Source organism: Serinus canaria, chromosome 7 (genome assembly GCF_022539315.1).
Source record: "Serinus canaria isolate serCan28SL12 chromosome 7, serCan2020, whole genome shotgun sequence".
In the NCBI taxonomy this organism is placed as follows: Eukaryota; Metazoa; Chordata; class Aves; order Passeriformes; family Fringillidae; genus Serinus; species Serinus canaria.
The window spans coordinates 1760742-1782300 of NC_066321.1; the positions used below are offsets into that span (position 1 = coordinate 1760742).

The 21559-nt window shown below is 41.2% G+C and overlaps 1 protein-coding gene across 1 annotated transcript; it reads left to right on the forward strand.

Moving 5' to 3' along the window:
* The first annotated feature begins 6468 nt into the window (after positions 1 to 6468).
* On the forward strand, positions 6469 to 21275 carry MMADHC (metabolism of cobalamin associated D). The gene is made up of 8 exons (XM_009087768.4): positions 6469 to 6518; positions 6844 to 6893; positions 8453 to 8597; positions 10066 to 10280; positions 12988 to 13093; positions 16545 to 16675; positions 19699 to 19785; positions 20980 to 21275. Exons 2-8 carry the CDS (start codon positions 6885 to 6887, stop codon positions 21172 to 21174), a joined length of 888 nt encoding a protein of 295 aa, XP_009086016.1. The 5' UTR covers positions 6469 to 6518; positions 6844 to 6884; the 3' UTR covers positions 21175 to 21275.
* Positions 21276 to 21559: the final 284 nt, after the last annotated feature.

Genomic DNA, 21559 nt, shown 5'->3' on the forward strand with positions numbered 1-21559 from the left:
TTCTGTCAGAGCTAAAGATTTGGGAGACAGCACAAAATGTTGGGTCTGCTGTCTGGAGTTGGGAAAAAAAAACAACAAAACTAAAAATTGAGGAAAATCAATTGTGCACATTGCTGCATCTCTGGGTTTTTGTGGTTCAGCTCCAAGGTGGAAGGAAATATTAATTCAAGTCCAGCTAAATGAGCTGGGGCTGTCAAAATTGTGCATCAGCCTGGGAGGTAAGTGAAATTTAAAATTAAAAAAAAAATCAGCAAAACGGAGCAGGAATGATCCCATTTCTCCTGATTTATTTATCCCAGAGGAAAATACTGCTTAATCCCACAGATTCACCCCTCTGCTTTTCCTTTTTTCAGCCGTTTGGAAGGCCCTGGCAGCTGAAAACGCAAACAGGGTGTGGAGTCCGGCTGTTTGTCTCTGTCCCCACACACGCTTAGGCACCTTTTCTTCGGCCCACCTTTTGTGGCCCACCCAGGGACCCCAGTTGCCGGGGTCTCTCTCTCTAGCTGGTCAGAGTGACCCCGAAAAAGTTTGAAAGTTTCTTTTCCCAGCCCGGTGCTTGAAGAAGGAGTCAGGGCTCTTCATTTTTCGGTCTCAAGGTTGTTTATTACATCTTATCTATAAAATTCTTTCTCCCTGTCCAGCCGAGATCTGTTCAGCAGGACAGTCAGAGGCACTCTGCCCACCCCCAGGGCGGTGTTATCTTTTTATACTACAAACTACCTGTACAATATTTACAGTTATTTTCCAATACCTATCATCTACGCTAGACTGTGAGATTCTACTCTAGACCAATCCAAAAGTGCCAACATCACCAGACAGGATGGAGGTAGAGAAGAAGAAGAAAGGCTGGACAAGCCCAAATCCCTCCATCTTGTCACCAGAAACCCCTAGACCAAAAATCCCAAAACCTACATTTACACCCTGTGAGTGCTTTATTTTTATATTGTCTAAACTGCCATGGTCTCCATCTCCTCATGCAAAGGTGCCAAGCTGTTCCATGGCCCGCACTCGAACCCGATGGTGTTCTGGGCTGTGTGCCAGGGTCTCTGAGCCCCCTGGCAAGGGTCCCAGGAAACTCCAGACTCCCAGAGGGATGTCCTGACTTCCCACAACAGGGTGCCCCAAAGAAGCTCTTGGCTGCTCTTTGCAGGCTGAAATCTGCAGGATGGGAGCCCCGAGCCTCCCATGGCTCCATCCCACCCCGAGGGATCTCAGCAAACTCCCCTCTCCCTCTGAGCATCTCCCAGCTCTCAGCTGCTCCTACCAGGACTTTTCCAAGAGGAATGTTGGGTGTTTTCTTCTGGAGCCCGTGTGAGAAAGAGAAGAGCCTTTGTTTGAAGGCACCTTTAGAGAGGAGGAGGTTGACACGTGCAGAATGGAGTTCTCACTCCTTTGTTTGAGTCATTCCAGCACGGAATAAAAAAGGAAAAGAATCTGTCAGTGACAAGTCAGGAGGTTGTTTGTTATTCATGAGCTGGTAAAAAAAGAGAATATTGAACCCACCAGGAAGGTGTTCTGCAAATCCCACTGTTCCTTGCTCTTCCTGAAGGACAAAGGAGTCTCGTGCCATGGAATGAGGTAAATCAGCAGAAAAAGCAAATTAGGAACAAGAGTTTGGGGACAGAATTAACAAATTCTGTCAGGTGACAGAATCAGGTGGCAGCACCTGACCAGGTTTGTCAGCAGAAGGGTTTTGTTCTCCACACTCTCGAGTTTAGAGGTTTAATTTTAAATATCTGACAGAGCAAAATGCAGCAATTGGAGTAATCCTTTACCTCCTGACTCCACCCAAGGCCTCTCTACTGCAATAGTTTTACCCCCCAAGTACCAAATCAGGGCTGGAAAGCCCAGAGAGGGAGCTCCCACCTGGATTTAGAGGGGGAAACATCTGGGAATTCCTGATATGTAACACCTCCCATGGGAATTTTTATCCCAGTTTGCACTGAAGGCCTTGGGAAGTGTTCCATCAACTTTATTGAGCTCAGGATGGGGGTAAGGAGAATCCTGAGGAGTTTGCAAGAAGATTTCTGGGCAGTGTTCTGGAATTCTGGGGCTTCTGACCTCCCTTTTCACAGAGCTAAGTTAAGATTTGCTCCTAAAACGTGGGGAAAAGAGGAATATTCAGGGATTTCCAGCATCCATGGCATGGCAGCATGCTGCACAATGTGGTTCCAAATCTGGGAATTGATGGAATTTAGTTACCAATAATTTAGTGCTGAGGCTGCCACCAACGCCGGAGGCCAGAAATAATCTGGATTAAGTTTAATCTGGCCTGAATTTGGTGGCAAATCTGGGAATTTGTGGAATTCAGGTGCCAATAATTTAATGCTGAGGCTGCCACCTAAAATGGAGCCCAGAAATAATCTGGATTAAATTTCATGGGGCCTGAATTTGGTGGCAAATCTGGGAATTGATGGCCGTGTTGGGTGTGGCAGCATCCCTGAGGGGCTGCTGGAAGGGACCTGGGGAAAAAGGAGGGAGTTGGGAATCTCCTCACTCACCCACGTCAGCAACAAGGAGCAGCTCGTGCTTCCCAGGAAAAATATTCCTGTTCAATCAAATTATATAAAATATATTTAAATTATTATATTATTATAGAATATATTATATATTAAATTATATTTAAAATATTCCTGTTTAAGGTAATTATAAAGCTTTTAAAACTGGATTTCTCTGTTTTAAACCAAACTGAGGTGAGTTAGTGCCTGCCTCAGCTCAGATCCACCTGGATAATCCTGCATCAGGGCTGCTGTTGGAAGGATGTCCCTGGACATGGCCCACCCCAGTTTGGGAAGGTTGGGAAAATTCTCTTTTTGGGTGAAAAACTGGGAGATTACAGATGCAGAGGGGGCTGTGCTGGTAAGGGATTCCCAGAAAATCCCCAGCAAAGCAGAGTCCAGGCCCAGCAGTTTGGTGGGAAAAGGCCTTTTCCTGCCCTGTCCTTTTGGGGGACATTCCAGAGGGCAGGAGATAAAGGAGAAATCCCTGTCAGGTTCACAGCAATCCATCCAGGGGGGGAATGTCTTCCCAAAAAGAAAACAAATGGTGCCAAGACTGATCTGGTGTAATGGCACCGCTCCCCTAAAAGCCTCATTTCCCAGTGGTAGCCAGCAAATCTCTGGGAATGCCAGAGGAGAGGGATTGCTCCTACAAACACATCCATTTCCAGGGGAAGTTTACTCTTCCTAGAGCCAGAGGATGTTTATTTTGTGGGGAAAAGAGCACGTTAAAACCTTCCCTCCCTTCTCCTGCATCCCTGGCACTCAGGGATTCCTCATTGCTCATTCCCCAGCTTTGGCAGCTCAAGGGAAGGGGGAAATGTGAGGAAAAATAAACACAGGGAATGAAATGGAGAAACAAAATAGCTGAGCTGGAGTGTGGAGGCTGAAAATTCCCTGGCTGAGAGCTGATCCTGGATATCCCCTGGATCACAGGCTGGGATCCCAGTGCCTCTGCTGCCCTTTGGAATGCTCGGTGCCCGATGTGCTCCCAGCAGCTTTTAGAGATGGAAAATCAATGGCAACGATTGGAACCGGGGTTTAACGGGGCCCTAATGAAGTTTAATGGGTGCCATTAGGAAAATTGGGAGCACCAGCACAATCCATCATGGCACAGATGAATGGGAAATGGGAATAAAGAATGGCTGGGGGGTTTTAGCACCACTTCACCAGCATCTTCTCCATCCAAAGGGAAAACCACCCGGGAAATTCCTAAAACTCAGGCTATTGTTTCATAGCTCGCTGTGCTGCTGGAACTTTTTCTGCTTTCAGACTTGGCAGCTGCAGCAGCTCCAAGTTTTCTGCTCTTGCTGTTTGTGCTCTCCCAGCTTCCTGCAAATCTTCTTCCCTTTGCTCTTTCCCACAGTTCCCAGGCTGGAACTGGGAGTAAAACCAGCACATTCCCACACTAAGGATGGAACCCTGGTTTGGGGCTTCCAGCCCAATTCCAGGACCTCATCCCAGGGATTTGAAGACTCCAAGATGGAGTTTGCACAGCTTCTCCGGGCTGCTGGAAGAGCTGAGAGGAAACAGCTGAAAATTCCCTTTCTGCTTGTCTTGGGCACCAAAGCAGCTTCCCGGGGGCACCTCTGGCTCCTCTGCTCCCAGAGCAGGGAATCCAGCAGGGCTGGGCACGGAAGGAGAATCCCAGATGAGGTCTGGAGTTCTGGAATTGTGACCAGCTCTTCCCGGTGAAAAGAAGAAAGCAGTGTTCCAAAGAAAGACAGAGAATTCTGGAATCATGGAATGGTTTGGGTTGGAAAGGAGCTTAAAGCCCATCCAGTGCCACCCCTGCCATGGCAGGGACACTCCCACTGTCCCAGGCTGCTCCAGCCTGGCCTTGGGCACTGCCAGGGATCCAGGGCAGCCCCAGCTGCTCTGGCAATCCCAGCCCAGCCAGGAATTCCCAGTTCCCAATCTCCCACCCATCCCTGCCCTCTGGCACTGGGAGCCATTCCCTGGCTCCTGTCCCTCCATCCTTGTCCCCAGTCCCTCTCCAGCTCTCCTGGAGCCCCTCCAGGCCCTGCCAGGGGCTCTGAGCTCTGCCTGGAGCCTTCCCTTCTCCAGGGGAACATTCCCAGCTCTCCCAGCCTTTCCCTCTGATCATCTCCATGGACTCTCCAGCAGCTCCAGGTCCTTTCCACGCTGGAGATCCCTGAGGAAAAAAATCATCTCAGTAACAACAGGAAAAAACCCAACAAAACCTGGGCACGACCTTCAGCTTCCAGCTGGAGGTTCTGGACACTGAGGAGTCTCCCTGAGCTGAGGGCACGAGGATTTTTCCAAAAAGGCTTTCCAAGGAGGAATTAGGAATTCTGTCGTGTGCATCCCTTCCTCTCCCTCAAACTGAGAGCAGCAATCTCCGAGGGGAGAATTCAATCAAAGCCAGCTGCTAATTACTTTCCTGACACCAGGGGAGAAGGATGTTGGCATCCAAAAGATCTGGAAGATTTTTTCCTTATTAATATTTGATAAATCTGTAATTGGATCGTTTGATTCCGCAGCCTCCTTTGAACAGGAGCTTTATTGAAATGAATCTTTATGAATTCAGGCCACAAACTTGAGGGGCTGATAACTCCAGGATTGATTGGAGTATCTGGAAGTGGCAGCCCTGGAGAGAAATTGGGATTGCCTAAGGACAAGTCAATACAGGCTGGATTTAATCCACAGTGCTTCCTACTGGAGGACAGAAATCACATTCTGTAAAGAGTTTAAATTCTCTGATTTCTCATTTCTCTTTTTTTTTTTTTCTGAAGTTCAAGGTTCCACATGAATATTTAATTCAAAAGGAAACGAGAATCAAGCGTGCTAACATCGAATTAATAAAAGAGTTGAGTGGCACCCAATAGGGAGCAAATGTGCTCATGAAAAAGTCCAAAAATCAAAATTGCAACCTTAGAGCTACTTAATACATCACATTGTTTAGGAATGGATATCACCATTTCCTCCTGATAAAATAAGGCCAAGACTTTATTAAATGCAGCAAGAACATTGTAAGGCTGGATATTATTAGCCTGGCCACAAACCCAATGTCCTGCTCTGATTCTGAACTGTGGGAACCTCTGGCACTGCTTTGTGTTAATAAATTTCTGCTAATAAACCACTGACAAAGCAAAATAAATGTGCAGAAACCTCTGGTTTAGAAGGAAAATAAATTCAAGGCCTTGTGCAAGGTCACCGAGGGATGGGAACGCCCAAACTTTTATTTGGGAGAGATTAAAATTCCTTTTTCTTCACCAGCAACGCTGCTTGGAACAGGAATAGACAGCAAAGAAATGGCAAAAAAAGAAGTATTTTAATCTTTGGGGCTGTGACCACTCCCTGGGGAGCCTTTCCAGAGCTCTTCCATTAAAAAACCAACAAAATCAACAGGATGGGAAGCCATTGAAGCAGGTTTTAAATACTTTTATTATTATTTTCTGAAGTTATTTGAGGTATTGCCCGTGGAGTTTTGTGGCAGAAGCGCCACTGATGCTCCCCATTCCCAGCGAACACCTGGCTTTGCGCTTTTCCTTAAAGGAATCAACCCCTCCTCCTTTCAATTCCCTCCAACAAAACCCTTTTCCCCCTTTTTCTCCCCATTTTCCACTTTTTCTCCCCATGTTCCCCTTGCCGGATCCCCGGGAATGATGAGGGCGATGAGGGCGGCTGACGCTCCGTGGCTGCCCCCTGGTGCCCCACGCAGGAACAGCACCCAGGGCCGCCCTTCTGCGCCCCTCACACGGGGCAACACCGACTTGGGAGCACCGAGGGGACATCCCGGCCCCGCCACGACCGATCCCGGCCCCGCCGCTCCCACGGGAACCTCCCCGGCCCTGCCGGCCCCGCCGCCATCACCGCCTCCCCCTCACGGCCTCCACCGCCCCTTCCGCAGCCCCGAGCAACCGAACGCCGAGCGGCGGATTCCGCGCGGTGCGGAGCCGCGCTCATCGAGTTATCGGCGGATCGGTTGGCTCGGCCTGGGGGCGCGCGGCGAGGGCGCGGCGGGGGCGGGTGGGCGCCGCCATTTTGCAGGAAGAGGTGAGGGGGGCCGGGGGCTCCTTTTCCTCTTTTCCCGCTTCCTTCTCCCTTTTCCCGTTTTTTTCTCCCGATTTCTCGTTTCCTGCTCCCTTCCCGTCAGCTGCTGCTGTCTGTCCGCGGCAGCGCCGCTCCTGGGAGGCGGGGAGGCCGTGCGGGGCGGGCGGGCTGTGAGGGGGCTCCGGGGCCGGGGAGTTCAGCTCCTTCTTTTCCCTTTCCTTCTCCCTTTCCTTCTCCCTTTCCTTCTCCCTTTCCTTCTCCCTTTCCTTCTCCCTTCTCTTTCCTCGTTCCCTTCCTGTTCTCTGCCCTCTTCCCTTCTCTTTTACAGGGGTGTCCGGGCCTGTCAGCGGGGGGAGAGCAGCGTCTGCCATGGCCAATGTGAGTGAGTGACACCAGAGTTTGCGGATACCCCGGGAACGGCGGAATTGAGGATTAAATGGAATTACAAACAGGTTTGGGTGGGGAAAAACACCTTAAAAAATCCTTTAATTCCGACTCCGTGCCGTGGGCAGGCACAACTGCCAGTGTGCTCCAAGGCTTGGAAGCTTGCAGGGATTCCGAGGCAGCCACGGGGGGAACAATTTCTCCCTAAAATCCCAATCCAGCCCTCCTCCAGTTCAAATATCCCAGGAATAACAACGTTATTAAGGCTTAAATTAATTTTTTCTGTCATCGCGGGCTCGGGCACGGAGGAGTTCCGTGTTTTGGAGCACTCAGCTGATTTGAGGCTGGAGCATCCAACCCTTTTTATTGATTGTTTTTATTGCTGCCGCCGTGGGGACATGAATCATTCATGAGCTCCCTCGCCGGTGGCTCTCGTGTCACGCCAGGTGTGTAAATATTTGCATCAGAGAGCTGCAATTAGTGACATCTCCGCGTTAAGTGAGGCTGGTAATAAGGAAAAATTCTCTTTTCTGCTAATTAGATGTTGGCTATAATTGTTTACATCTGTTTACAACATCATCATCCTGCCAGCTTTAATTTCAGTAGCGATTTGAGGTGATAAAGAAAAAAGGTTTGAGTGGAATCCGATTTTTGTTTTGGTACAGGAACCTTTTAAAGCTGTTTTAGGAGGAGACAGCTCCAGGCTTAAGCTGTAAAAAAATAATAAAATAAATAATAAAATAAATAATTAAAATAAATAAATAATTAATAATAATGGATTTAAGTCATAAATTCAATGTGTCTTGAAGCATTTGAGTTTTTATAAATAATTTTGGTAGAAATTATTTTGTCTTGACACAGAAATGCTGGATGAAAAAGTGCCTTAGGTGATGCTTTAAATGCAATTTTATATTAAACATCCAAATAGCACCATTTATTCTCTTCCTTTAAAAGTAAATGACTTCTGAAGTGCCTCTTTTGATGTAAAACTGCATCAATTTTTATAGAATCAAAGGTGCAGCGCTTGAGGAAAATCCTTTTATGTTATTTTCTCAAAAGAATTGTTATTCCTTACCTAAAAAGTTGAATTTTCCAAAAAACACCCACACTGTGCCAGGTGGGATTTGTGTTTTCCAGGAGATAATCATGGAGACAATCCCTGTCCATAATTTAATTTAAATTTTAATTTTTCAGGGCTTTTCCCTCACGTGAGAGGCCTTTAATCAACACTAAAACCACTTCAAGGCTTTTTCGGTGCTTGGAACAACAAAATATAAAAACAATAAAATTTTTCTCCAGTTTGATGTTACAGCTGGTTATAATTCTAATTTTAATAGAATTATTGGAACAGCAAAATCTAAAAACAACAATAAAACATTTCTCCAGTTTGATGTTACAGCTGGTCATAATTCAAATTTTAATAGAATTATTGAGGGAGGATTTTTCTCGTGACTCACAGAATTGTGTTTAAATGATTCTTTGGATTTCTATTATGAAATTATTCTTTTATTTGATTCATAATTTATTATTTTAAATTCTTTTTCTCTCCTCAGGTGCTCTGTAACAGAGCAAGATTGGTCACCTACCTGCCAGGCTTTTATTCCTTGCTCAGAAGAGTTGGGAATGCCAAGGCTTTTTCCACTGCAGGATCCTCTGGCTCAGATGAGCCTCACGTGGCTGCTGCACCTCCTGATTTATGTAAGAAAAAGCAATTTTATTCCCTGAAAAATCCCACTTTGGAACTGGGATTCTTGCCTTGGTAGAAGAGAAAAATCACATGTAAGAAGAAAATGCGAATTTAAGGATAAAAAAACACATTTAGAAAAAAGAAAAAGCAAATTTATTCCTTTGGGATCTGAATTTAGAATTGGGATTTTTCACTTGGCAGACAAGTAAAAGCAAATTTAAGAAGAAGCAAATTTATAAAAAACAAAGAGCAGATTTATTCCTTTAAAATCCCAGTTTGGAAGTGGGATGTTTGTCTGACATTTGGGATTAAATCCTCCTGTGGCAGAGGGGTTTTCCCTTGAGTTTCCTGGCCATTTTTGGGTTTTCCTTGGCCATTTTTGGGTTTCCTGGCTTTGTTTTGGGGGGTTTTCCTTGGCCATTTTTTGGGGTTTTCCTTGACCTTTTTTGGGGTTTTCCTTGACCTTTTTTGGGGTTTCCCAGCCATTTTTGGGTTTTCCTTGGCCATTTTTGGGTTTTCTTGGCCATTTTTGGGGGTTTTCCTTGGCCATTTTTGGGGTTTTCCTTGACCTTTTTGAGGGTTTTCCTTGCCATTTTTGGGGTTTTCCTTGATCTTTTTTGGGGTTTTCCTGGCCGTTTTTGGGGTTTTCCCTGGCCGTTTTTGGGGTTTTCCTGGCCGTTTTTGGGGTTTTCCTTGGCCGTTTTTGGGGTTTTCCTTGGCCGTTTTTGGGGTTTTCCTTGGCCGTTTTTGGGTTTTCCTTGGCCGTTTTCGGGTTTCCCTCCTGGTTTTGGGAGTTTCCTGACTTTGGGTTTCCCTGACCACTTTTGGGCTTTCCTGGCTGTTTTTGACATTCCCGGCCATTTTTGGGATTTTCTGACCGTTTTTGGGATTCCCTGGCTGCTTTTGGGATTCCCTGCTGGTTTGGGGATTTCCTGGCCGCTTTGGGGTTCCCTGGCCATCTTTGGGATTCCCTGCTGTCTTTGGGATTTTCCTGACATTTTTGGGTTTTCCTGGCCGTTTTTGGGTTTTCCTGGCCATTTTTGGGTTTTCCTGGCCATTTTTGGGTTTTCCTGGCCATTTTTGGGTTTTCCTGGCCATTTTTGGGATTCCCTGCTGGTTTTGAGATTTCTCTGCTGGTTTTGGGATTTCCCTGCTCGCTTTGGGATTTCCTGGCAATTTTTGGGATTCCCTGCTGTCTTTGGGATTTCCTAGCCATTTTTGGGATTTTCCTGGCATTTTTGGGTTTCCCAGCTGTTTGGGATTTCCCATCTGCTTTTGGGCTTTTCTGGCCACATTTGGGCTTTTCTGGCCATTTTTGACCTTTCCTGGCCACGTTTGGGGCTTTGCTGGCAGTTTTTGGGGCTTTGCTGGCAGTTTTTGGGGCTTTGCTGGCAGTTTTTGGGGCTTTGCTGGCAGATTTTGGGGCTTTGCTGGCAGTTTTTGGCGTTGGCTGAGTGCTCTGTGTTCCGTGGCCCCCAGGTCCCAGGACGGTGTGGCCGGACGAGCTGATGGGGCCCTTTGGGCCGCAGGACCAGCGCTTCCAGCTGCCAGGGAACATGGGCTTCGGGTGCCACCTGCATGGCACTGCCACCCAGAGAGCCCCCCCTGCCCAGAGCCTGCCCGACCTGCTGGCCGAGCCCTCGGCCAGCGAGAGGCACGAGTTTGTCATGGCCCAGTACATCAACGAGTTCCAGGTGAGAGCAGCCTGTGCCACCCAGGTTTTCTGAGAAATCCTCTTTGCCCAGGGGTTTTCTCCTGGCAAGCTGAGAATTCTCAAGGAAAGGAAAATAAGATTTTCTGATTGCTGCTCCTGTGTTTTGCTGCTCTGGAATGTGTGTGGGGATTGTTACCCACAGGTGATTGTTCCATTGGTTTTGTGGGAATTGTTTTGTCTCTTTGGCCAGTCAGGGCCAAGCTGTGTTGAAGAGAGTCACCAGTTTCATTATTATATAGTATCATAAAATAATAAATTGGCCTTTTGAAAACATGGAGTCAGATCCTTTCCTTTCCCTTTCCCTTTTCCCCTTTCCCTTTTCCCCTTTCCCTTTTCCCCTTTCCCTTTTCCCCTTTCCCTTTTCCCCTTTCCCTTTTCCCCTTTCCCTTTTTCCTCCCCTTTCCCTTTTCCCCTTTCCCTTTTCCCCTTTCCCTTTTCCCCTTTCCCTTTTCCCCTTTCCCTTTTCCCCTTTCCCTTTTCCCCCTTCCCTTTTCCCCCTTCCCTTTTTTCTCCCCCTTCCCTTTTCCCCCTTCCTTTTCCCCCCTTCCTTTCCCCCTTCCCTTTTCCTCCCCCTTCCCTTTTCCCCCTTCCCTTTTCCCCCCCCTTCCCTTTTCCCCCTCCTCTTTTCCCCCCTTCCCTTTCCCTTCCCTTTTCCCCCTTCCCGTTTCCGTCCCCTTCCTTTTTTCCTCCTTGCCTTTTCCCCTCCCTTTTCCCCCTTCCCTTTCCCCTTCCTTCCCCTTCCCTTTTCCCCCTGCCCTTTTCCCCTTCCCTTTTCCTCCCCCTTCCGTTTCCCCCTTCCCTTTCCCCCTTCCACTTTTCCCCCCTCCCTTTTCCCCTTCCACTCCCTTTTCCCCCTTCCCTTTTCCCCCCTTCGCCTTTTCCCCCTTTCCCTTTCCCCTTCCCTTTTCCCCCTTCCCTTTTCCCCCTTCCCTTTTTCCCCCTCCCTTTTCCCCCTTCCCTTTTCCCCCGTCCCTTTCCCCCTTCCCTTTTCCCCCCTTCCTTTTCCCCCTTCCTCTTTTCCCCTTCCCTTTCCCTCCTTCCCTTTTTTCCCCGCCTTCCTCCTTTTCCCCCTTCCCTTTTCCACCCCTTCCTTTCCCGCTTCCCTTTTCCCCCTTCCCTTTTTCCCCTTCCCTTTTTCCTTTCCTCTCCCCTCTCCTCTCCTCCATAGCAAGCACAACTCTCTTCTTCCTCAAAAATGATTTTCTGCCCACTTTTCTGCCACAGAATCTGCCTCAAGGTGGTTCTTTTTTAGGAGAAAAAGATTTCAGGCTGTTTTGAAGCAGCATTTTAGGAGTGATTAACGGGAGGATTTCAGCCCTCAAACATGCTGTTGGCCAAGTCTCACCACCTTTTACCCAGTCAAATTGGAATTTCTTTCAGTGTTTTATTTTATGGCTCTGATTTGCTAAGGTTGGGCAGTGTTTAGTTCTAAAAACCATAAAATTCACCCAGAAATCCCCCAAGCTCACAATGAGAGATTCATCATTGTAATCATCATTTCAATGCAAAATTGAAATTCCCTTCAGTGTTTTATTTTATGGATCTGATTTGCAAAGGTTGGGCAATGTTTAGTTCTGAAAACCACAAAATTCACCCAGGAATCCCTCAAGCTCACAATGAGAGATTCATCATTATGAATGCACCCAGTAAAACTGAATTTTCCTTCCGAATTTTATCTCATGGATTTGCAAACTTTGGGCAATGTTTAGTTCTAAAAACCAGGCAGTTCCCCCAGGAATCCCTCAGCCTCACAGGGAGAGGATTCTGGCAGCCATTCAGATATAATAAAAACAAAATAAATTTTGATTAATAAAATTAATAAACAATAAAAATATATTAATAAAATATTAATAAAAAATTTAAAAATCAATTTATAATGGCAGCATGATCCCAACATTCCCTCAGGTTTTCAGTGCTGCTGCCTCAGCTTTGCAGGCTCTGGCTTTGGGAAATGCTGAAATTTTGGGATTCAGTGAGAAAATCATTTTGGGAAATATCAGCTCCTGGCAGCTCCCCAGGTTCTGTTTGCAGCTCCTTTGGATCATAAAAAGCCCTTAAAAAAAAAAAAAAAAAAGCTTTTTTTGCACTAAAAAGCCACCAGAAAATCCAACTTTAGTTAATTTAGTGCAACTTTTAGAATCAGGAAATAGCTGAAATCTATCAGTTAGTGTTGTATTAAATAATAGTTCTTTTAAGTAATTAATTAAAATTTTAGTACTTATATTTTATATCTATATATATTTATATACTTTATAACTTTATCTATTTATATATCTATATGTATTTATATGTTCTGTATTTATATTAATATGATATATAATACTGTTTCAGGATTTATATGTATTCTGGTTTAACATAATACAGAAAATTTTGGTATTTCTATAAAATATAAATATTTTTGTGTATTTTAAGTAACAACAAAATCTGTTTTACTTTTTGTATAATTTTTAATATATTTTTATAGGTTTTCTTATTTCATATCTTTTCATATCTTATATTTTCATCTGTTCAGATTTTAAGTTGGTAATTTTCAGTATTGTTAATACGATTATTCTGTCAGTATTTAATGTGAAAAGTGTGAGGTGCAAATCACCTGCAACTGCTGGAGTTCCTGCTCCCTGAGCCCTGTTTTGATGTTATTGCTGTTTGATATTCACTGTGAAAATTCCATTTTTTGGTGTTTGTAGGGTTCTGAAGCTCCCCAGAAGCAGCAGGTCAATAATGCTGAAACCTACTTTGAGAATGCCAAGGTGGAGTGTGCCGTGCAAGCCTGTCCTGAGCTGCTGAGAAAAGGTTCCGTGTTATTTCCAGCCAGGAAATTCCAGATTTTCCCAGTGCCTGGCAGTGCTCTCCCTCAGAATGTGCTGCAGGAAAGGTTCATCCCAAGTTCACAAAAACCCCTTTGGATGCCAAGGAAACCAATTGCTCTTGGCAATATTTAATATCTCATTCCATATTTTGAATTTTAAACAATTCTTTAAAATTTACTGTTGACAAGTTTTAATATTTCATTTAAAATGCCATTTTTAGTTGTTTTTTAACTGGGAAATTCTGGAGTTAATTCCTTATCTAAAATCCAGAATTCCTTTGGAATTGAATTGCTGAACAAAACAACAAATGGGAATCAGGAAACTTCTGAAGTTGTGTTTTTAATTAATTCAGGACAGAAATGACCAAAATTAAATGGGAATAAACCAGAGCAGAATGGAAACCAAAGCTTTGCTGCTGAAAATATTCAATATTTCATTTAAAATGGCATTTTTAGTTGTTGTTTGATTGAGAAATTCTGGAGTTAATTCCTTATCCAAAATTCCTTTGGAATTGCTAAACCAAACAAGAATGGGAATCATTAAACTCCTAAATTTTTGTTTTTAATTTATTTAGGAAGGAAATGACCAAAATTAAATGGGAACCATTTAATATCTCTTCAGATCTTAAATAACTTTTAATATCTCTTAATATTGATAATAATACTATTATTTCAATATTTAATATGAAAAGTGTGAAGTGCCACTGCAAATCACCTGAAACTGCTTGAGTGTATTTAATTAAATTTAATTAATTATTAAATTAAACTATATTTAATTAAATGGGAACTATTGAGTTATATAAAAAATAAAAATAAGAACCAAATAAGAAATTAAGTAGGACCAATTAAATTAGATAAAAAGTAAAAATAAGAACCAAATAGGAGATTAAATGGGAACAATGTAATTAAATAAAAAAGTAAAAATAATAACCAAATAGGGAATGAAATGGGAACAATTTAACTAAATAAAAAGTAAAATTAATAAAAATAAATAATAATTATGATAATAATATTTAATTCATAATAATATGAATATATTTATATATTTTAATATATCAATTGTTGAAGTAGATGTTTATATAAATTATATAAGTACATGTATATATTTTAATATGGAAATATTTTCCTCGTTATATTAAATTAAATAGAATTATGTTTCTATTTATTCTATATAAATTATAATAATAAATAAAAAGGTAGAAGTAGAAGCAGTTTAAGAAGGGCAGTGTCCCTGAGGAGTTGGTGTGGGTGGGAGGGGAAGGCCACCATGGCAGAGCAGGATGAAACACTCTGCATTTATATTTTATATCTATATATTCATATATGTTCTATCTCTGTATACAGATAGAACGTAGCTATATGTTCTGTGTATGTGACACTGTGTGTTTCTGTTCTGTCTGACAGCAGTGCAGTGCTGTGTACAATGTAACTGCACCTCTGTATACAGACAGAACATACCTAAATATCCATGGTCTGTGGGTGGTATATTCAGTATTTATATGGAACAGCGTTTCAGTGCTCTATACAAGATACATATTCTATCTAACACTGTTTCAGTGCTCTATACAGTATATATATGATATCTAACACTGTTTCAGTGCTCTATACAGTATATATATGATATCTAACAGTGTTTCAGTGCTCTATACAGTATATATATGATATCTAACACTGTTTCAGTGCTCTATACAATATACATATTCTATCTAACACTGTTTCAGTGCTCTATACAATATACATATTCTATCGAACACTGTTTCAGTGCTCTATACAATATACATATTCTAACACTGTTTCAGTGCTCTATACAGTATATATGTTCTATCTAACAGCAGTTCAGTGCTCTATACAGTATATATATGATATCTAACACTGTTTCAGTGCTCTATACAGTATATATGTTCTATCTGACAGTGTTTCAGTGCTCTATACAGTATATATGTTCTATCTGACAGTGTTTCAGTGCTCTATACAGTATATATGTTCTATCTGTCAGTGTTTCAGTGCTCCATACAGTATATATGTTCTATCTGACAGTGTTTCAGTGCTCTATACAGTATATATGTTCTATCTGTCAGTGTTTCAGTGCTCCATACAGTATATATGTTCTATCTGTCAGTGTTTCAGTGCTCCATACAGTATATATGTTCTATCTGACAGTGTTTCAGTGCTCTATACAGTATATATGTTCTATCTGTCAGTGTTTCAGTGCTCCATACAGTATATATGTTCTATCTGTCAGTGTTTCAGTGCTCCATACAGTATATATGTTCTATCTGACAGTGTTTCAGTGCTCTTTACAGTATATATGTTCTATCTAGCAGTGTTTCAGTGCTCTATACAGTATATATGTTCTATCTGTCAGTGTTTCAGTGCTCTATACAGTATATATGTTCTATCTGTCAGTGTTTCAGTGCTGTGTACAGTATATATGTTCTATCTGTCAGTGTTTCAGTGCTCTATACAGTATATATGTTCTATCTGTCAGTGTTTCAGTTCTCCATACAGTATATATGTTCTATCTATCAGTGTTTCAGTGCTCCATACAGTATATATGTTCTATCTGTCAGTGTTTCAGTGCTCCATACAGTATATATATGTTCTATCTAGCAGTGTCTCAGTGCTGTTTACAGTATATATATGATATCTATCAGTGTTTCAGTGCTGTGTGCAGTATATATGTTCTATCTGTCAGTGTTTCAGTGCTCCATACAGTATATATGTTCTATCTATCAGTGTTTCAGTGCTCCATACAGTATATATATGTTCTATCTAGCAGTGTCTCAGTGCTGTGTACAGTATATATATGATATCTATCAGTGTTTCAGTGCTCCATACAGTATATATGTTCTAACAGTGTTTGAGTGCTGTGTACAGTATATATGTATTCTGTCAGTGTTTCAGTGCTCCATACAGTATATATGTTCTATCTGTCAGTGTTTCAGTGCTCCATACAGTATATATGTTCTATCTGTCAGTGTTTCAGTGCTCTATACAGTATATATGTTCTATCTAGCAGTGTTTCAGTGCTCCATACAGTATATATGTTCTATCTGTCAGTGTTTCAGTGCTCCATACAGTATATATGTTCTATCTGTCAGTGTTTCAGTGCTCCATACAGTATATATGTTCTATCTGTCAGTGTTTCAGTGCTCCATACAGTATATATGTTCTATCTGTCAGTGTTTCAGTGCTCCATACAGTATATATGTTCTATCTGTCAGTGTTTCAGTGCTCCATACAGTATATATGTTCTAACAGTGTTTGAGTGCTGTGTACAGTATATATGTATTCTGTCAGTGTTTCAGTGCTCCATACAGTATGTATATGATATCTGTCAGTGTTTGAGTGCTGTGTGCAGTACAGATGTTCTGTCTGTCAGTGTTTGGGCGCAGTGCAGCCTGTAACGGTGGCGCTGTTCCCTCCCGTGCCCAGACGTGCAGGCGCTGTTCCCCGAGGCCAGCCCCCGGCGCCTGACGGTGCTCACGGTCACGCAGAGGAGCCAGCACGACATGAGCGTCTGGAGCCAGGAGGTGGAGGAGGAGAGGGAGCTGCTCCTGGAGAACGTGAGGGCACTCGCTGAACAAACTGCAGCTCAGACCTGCTCCTCACCTGGGGGCACTTCTGCACTTTGGGGGTTTTAAATTGTTATATCATATTGCATTCCATATATATATACACATATATACATACATACATATGTGTGTGTGTGTATATTTATATATTTAATATTTACTATAGATCTTACTCTATATATAGAGATATATATTATATAGATCTATATTTTAATGTATATATAATATACATTAATATTCTAAATAGATAAATGTATAATATAGATCTATATTCTATATTATAGAGATAACCATAATATAGATCCATGTTCTATATATATAGAGAGAGATATATATAATACAGATCTATATTCCAAAAATACATAGAGAGGTGTAGATATTATATTTATATCCTATATATATGTAGATATATATAATATATCTTCGTATTTCTAATTTATATTATATAGATCCATGTTATATATGTATATATTTTCCTTATATATATATATGGATTTCTAATATAGATCTATATTGCAAATATATATGGATATATAATATAGATCCTTATTCTGTATATATAGAGATATATATAATATACATCTGTATTCTATATATATAGAAATATATATAATAGATCCATATTATATATATAAATATATACATTATATAGATCCTTATTATATAGATATATATAATATACATCTATCTATATATATGTAGTGATATATATAATATAGATCCCTATTCTGTATATATATAGAGATATAATATAGATCCATATTCTATATATGGATATATATCTATATAATGTAGATCTATATATGTATGTAGATATTTATAATGTAGATCCATATTCTATATATAGATACATATAATATAGATCCATATTATATATATAGCTATATATAGAATATAGATCCATATCTTCAATATATTTATTGAAGAATGGATTAGAATTTATAGAATATGGATCTATATCATATAGATATATATGATATAGATCCATATTCTATAGATATATATAATATAGATCTATATTCTATGTAAAGAGGTATATATAAAATATAGATCTATATGTATCTATATTATATTTTCTATATATAATGTAGATCTCTATATAATATAGATCTATATTACGATTAAATGTAATATAATATATATTTTATTTTTAATATTATTTATAATACAATTCTATAACAATTCTTCATTATTAATCATCATTTACTATTTAACTCATTTAATTAAGATTCCACTGCATTTTTTACTGGTCAAAAATGCAAAAATCACCAATTTCTCTGGGGTTTTTTCCGCTTTAATGAATGGTTTTAATTCTTTTAACTGAATTTCAGTTCTGTTTTTTCATGTTAACTTTGCCTTGTTCTTTTACCTCTAGAGGGCTCTGAAAATCCCTTTATTTCCCCTTTTCCACAGTTTTACCATTTCCCCACCAAGGGTCGCTGTTCACTGCCCTTAGCACCCCAAAAAAAGAACATTTCTACCTATTCCTTGTAAAATATCCCCAAACCCAGCATTTCATCTGGAAATAAATCCTATTTATGCCTGAAATTAATCTGGGAATGCCCCAAAACCCAAATGTGGGCTCTCTAAATCACCCACAAAAAAAGGAATCAACACAAAATGACACAGAAATTAAAATTCCCTTCATTTCAGTGCATTCCTCTCTTTGAATTCTTTCTGCCCTGCTGCTCTCTGGTGTTTTAATTATGTGTTAATTGGCATCTTTCTTCCTCAGGCACCTCCCTGTCAAGTCTAATCCAGTCACTGGGGGGTGTGAGGTTCAAACCAGCAAATTCACAGGGAAATCTTGCAGAATTCACCTGAAATATCTTCATTTCAGGGTGAAAAATGAGGTTATACAGCCAAACCTGAATATTTACATGAACCCAGCTCAGGTGTTCATTCACCTCACTCTGAGGGACCAGAAGAGATCCTGGATCAGAAATGTTGTGCCTAAAATTGGGAAATTTGGGATTTAATTTACAGTTTGGATGTAATTAATCATCAGAACCATCAGACTTCAAAATACAGAATTTACTGGGGGAAATTTTCATCATTTTGAACTAATACAGAATTTGCTGTCAAGGGGAAAATTCCCTCATTTTGTATTGTAAAGGATAAATTTTCCTTATTTTGGACTAATACAGAATTTACTGTAAAAAGGGAAAATTCCCTCATTTTGAACTAATACAGAATTTGCTGTAAAGGATAAGTTTTCCTTATTTTGAACTAATTTAGAATGTACTGTAAATTTCTCTTATTAATTCAAAATAAGGGTAAAATTCCCTTATTTTGAACTAACACAGAATTTACTGTTAAGGGTAAATTTTCCTTATTTTGAGCTAACACAGAATTTGCTGTCAAGGGTAAAATTCCCTCATTTTTTATTGTAAGGGTAAAATTCCCTTATTTTAAATTAATACAGAATTTACTTTAAAGGGTAAATTTCCCTCATTTTAAACTAGTACAGAATTTACTGTAAAGGGTAAAATTCCCTTATTTTGAATTAATACAGAATTTATTGTAAAGGGTAAATTTCCCTCATTTTAAACTAGTACAGAATTTGCTGTCAAGGGTAAAATTCCCTCATTTTGTATTGAAAAGGATAAAATTCCCTTATTTTGAACTAACACAGAATTTGCTGTCAAGGGGAAAATTCCCTCATTTTGAACTAATACAGAATTTGCTGTAAAGGATAAGTTTTCCTTATTTTGAACTAATTTAGAATGTACTGTACATTTCTCTTATTAATTCAAAATAAGGGTAAAATTCCCTTATTTTGAACTAACACAGAATTTGCTCTAGAAGGTAAAATTCCCTTAATTTGGACCTGTAAGGATCTGAAGCTGCATAAATCATATTTTTCTAAATTTGGAACCTTGAGCTTCTTAGGGCACTAATTGCAGAGAAAAATCCAATTTTTACAACTGTAAGTAAGCAAATGATTTTACTGATTTTATTTTGTGTGATGAGCTCATTTGATGCCTTTCTTTTCCCAATTTTTCCCCTTCCAGTTCATCAATGGTGCCAAGGAAATCTGCTATGCAATTTCTTCTGAGGGCTACTGGGCTGATTTCATTGATCCCACCTCAGGACTGGCAGTAAGTTCTCTCTTGCTGTATGGAATTTGGCTTCAGCCCAACCTTTTCGGGGTAATTCCTTGAATAAATGAAGGTGGATGAGCTCAGCTGTGTCAGGAAATGAAATTGGGTTTTAGGGAACTGGAGAAGTTTTATGGCCCAAATCCCTTGGGCGCTTTCTGCCCTGCCCAGGTAACTTGGGATCCCTGACACCTGTGCAGGTGAAGGCTGTAAAAAACCTCTTTGCACCTGTTCATGATCCCTTTGTGCCCAAAAAATGAACTTTTTGTTCCTGTGCAACACTGGGAGCTTTCAGTGGGAGGTGAGTTTTAGTCTGAGCTCTGCTAAAACCGTATCATAGTTCAAGGGGACGCTGGCAAAGCTCGGCTTAGTGGGGTCTTATTTAAGAACACCCCAAAAAGCAGGGATTTATTGTGCCAACAGAGGCAAACAGGGCCTGATTGTAAGGCAGAACAGGCAGGTCAGGGGGGGAAAAGCTTCCCAGAATTCCATGTATTGGAGGAATTAGGGATCGATGGAAGTGGGGTTTTGTCTTCAGACTCCAGCAGGAACATCCTGGCCCAGGATCAGGAGCGGGTTAAATCAGAAACTTCCTCCTGAGATAAAAAACTGAAATATCTGTGTACACCTTAAATACCAGTTTAATTTCAAACCTTGCATACCAGTTTAATTTCAAACATTAATACCAGTTTAATTTCAAACCTTAAATACCAGTTTAATTTCAAACCTTACATACCAGTTTAATTTCAAACCTTAAATACCAGTTTAATTTCAAACATTAATACCAGTTTAATTTCAAACCTTAAATACCAGTTTAATTTTAATATCAGTTTAATTTAAATACCTGTTTGCAACTTAATTACCAGTTTAATTTAAATACTTAAATACCAGTCTCATTTAAATGACTGTTTGCAATTTACTCCCATTTTTGCTCCTCTGACCATCTTTCTTTAGGGTCTAGCTGCAAGGTTGAGTAGTTAAAGTTTGCAGTTTGTGTCCTTAGCCCCTGTCCTGTTTGTGCTGTTTCTGGCAGGGTTCTGCCCTCAGTTCCTCACAAAGCTGAGGGTGGGATTGGAAAGGAAAGGAAAACCTTTCAAACTCCACGCAGCTGAGCTCAGCCTTAGCTGTCAGCCACCCATCAGGATTTGAAATCCTTGTGGGAAATCTTTCCTTTAGTTGTTGTTTTCCCTTCAGTTTTTCGGGCCTTACACCAACAATCCCCTGCTGGAGACCGACGAGCGCTACCGGCACTTGGGCTTTGCCGTGGACGACCTGGGCTGCTGCAAGGTGATCAGGCACAACCTCTGGGGCACCCACGTGGTGGTGGGCACCATCTTCACCAACGCCGAGCCCGACAGCCCCATCATGAGGAAACTCAGTGGCAACTGAGCCCTCCCAGCCTCCTTCAGTCCTTGGGTGATTCTCCCTCGGTGACGTTGGGAGTTCCTCGCTTCCAAGTGTTCTTAGAGAATAAAAGTAGCTGGGATTTATTTCTAGTCTTTTGGGAATGTGTGTTCACCACAGGTGGCTTGGAGTGGGGATTGACAGCCTTGAGAAGCAGAGGAGTGAGCGTTTCCTTTTTAAATTCTCCATTTTCTCTTCTCCTTCAATTCTGTCTTTCCCCGCTCGATTTAGTACTCGGCATCCTCTGAAAATGCCACTGAAATTCCCAACAAATCTGCCATTCCTGACATTAGGAATTGGCAAAAAAATGGAATGAGTCATAAAATTGTTCTCCCAGAATAGAGAACTTAATGAAATCTGGGCTAATCAC

What these genes read in the sequence shown, in the direction of transcription:
- MMADHC (XM_009087768.4), top strand. An exon ending in GGGAGCTGCTCCTGGAGAAC is followed by an intron (nt 16,676 to 19,698) that starts GTGAGGGCACTC and finishes TTCCCCTTCCAG; the next exon opens with TTCATCAATGGTGCCAAGGA. An exon ending in ATCCCACCTCAGGACTGGCA is followed by an intron (nt 19,786 to 20,979) that starts GTAAGTTCTCTC and finishes TTTTCCCTTCAG; the next exon opens with TTTTTCGGGCCTTACACCAA.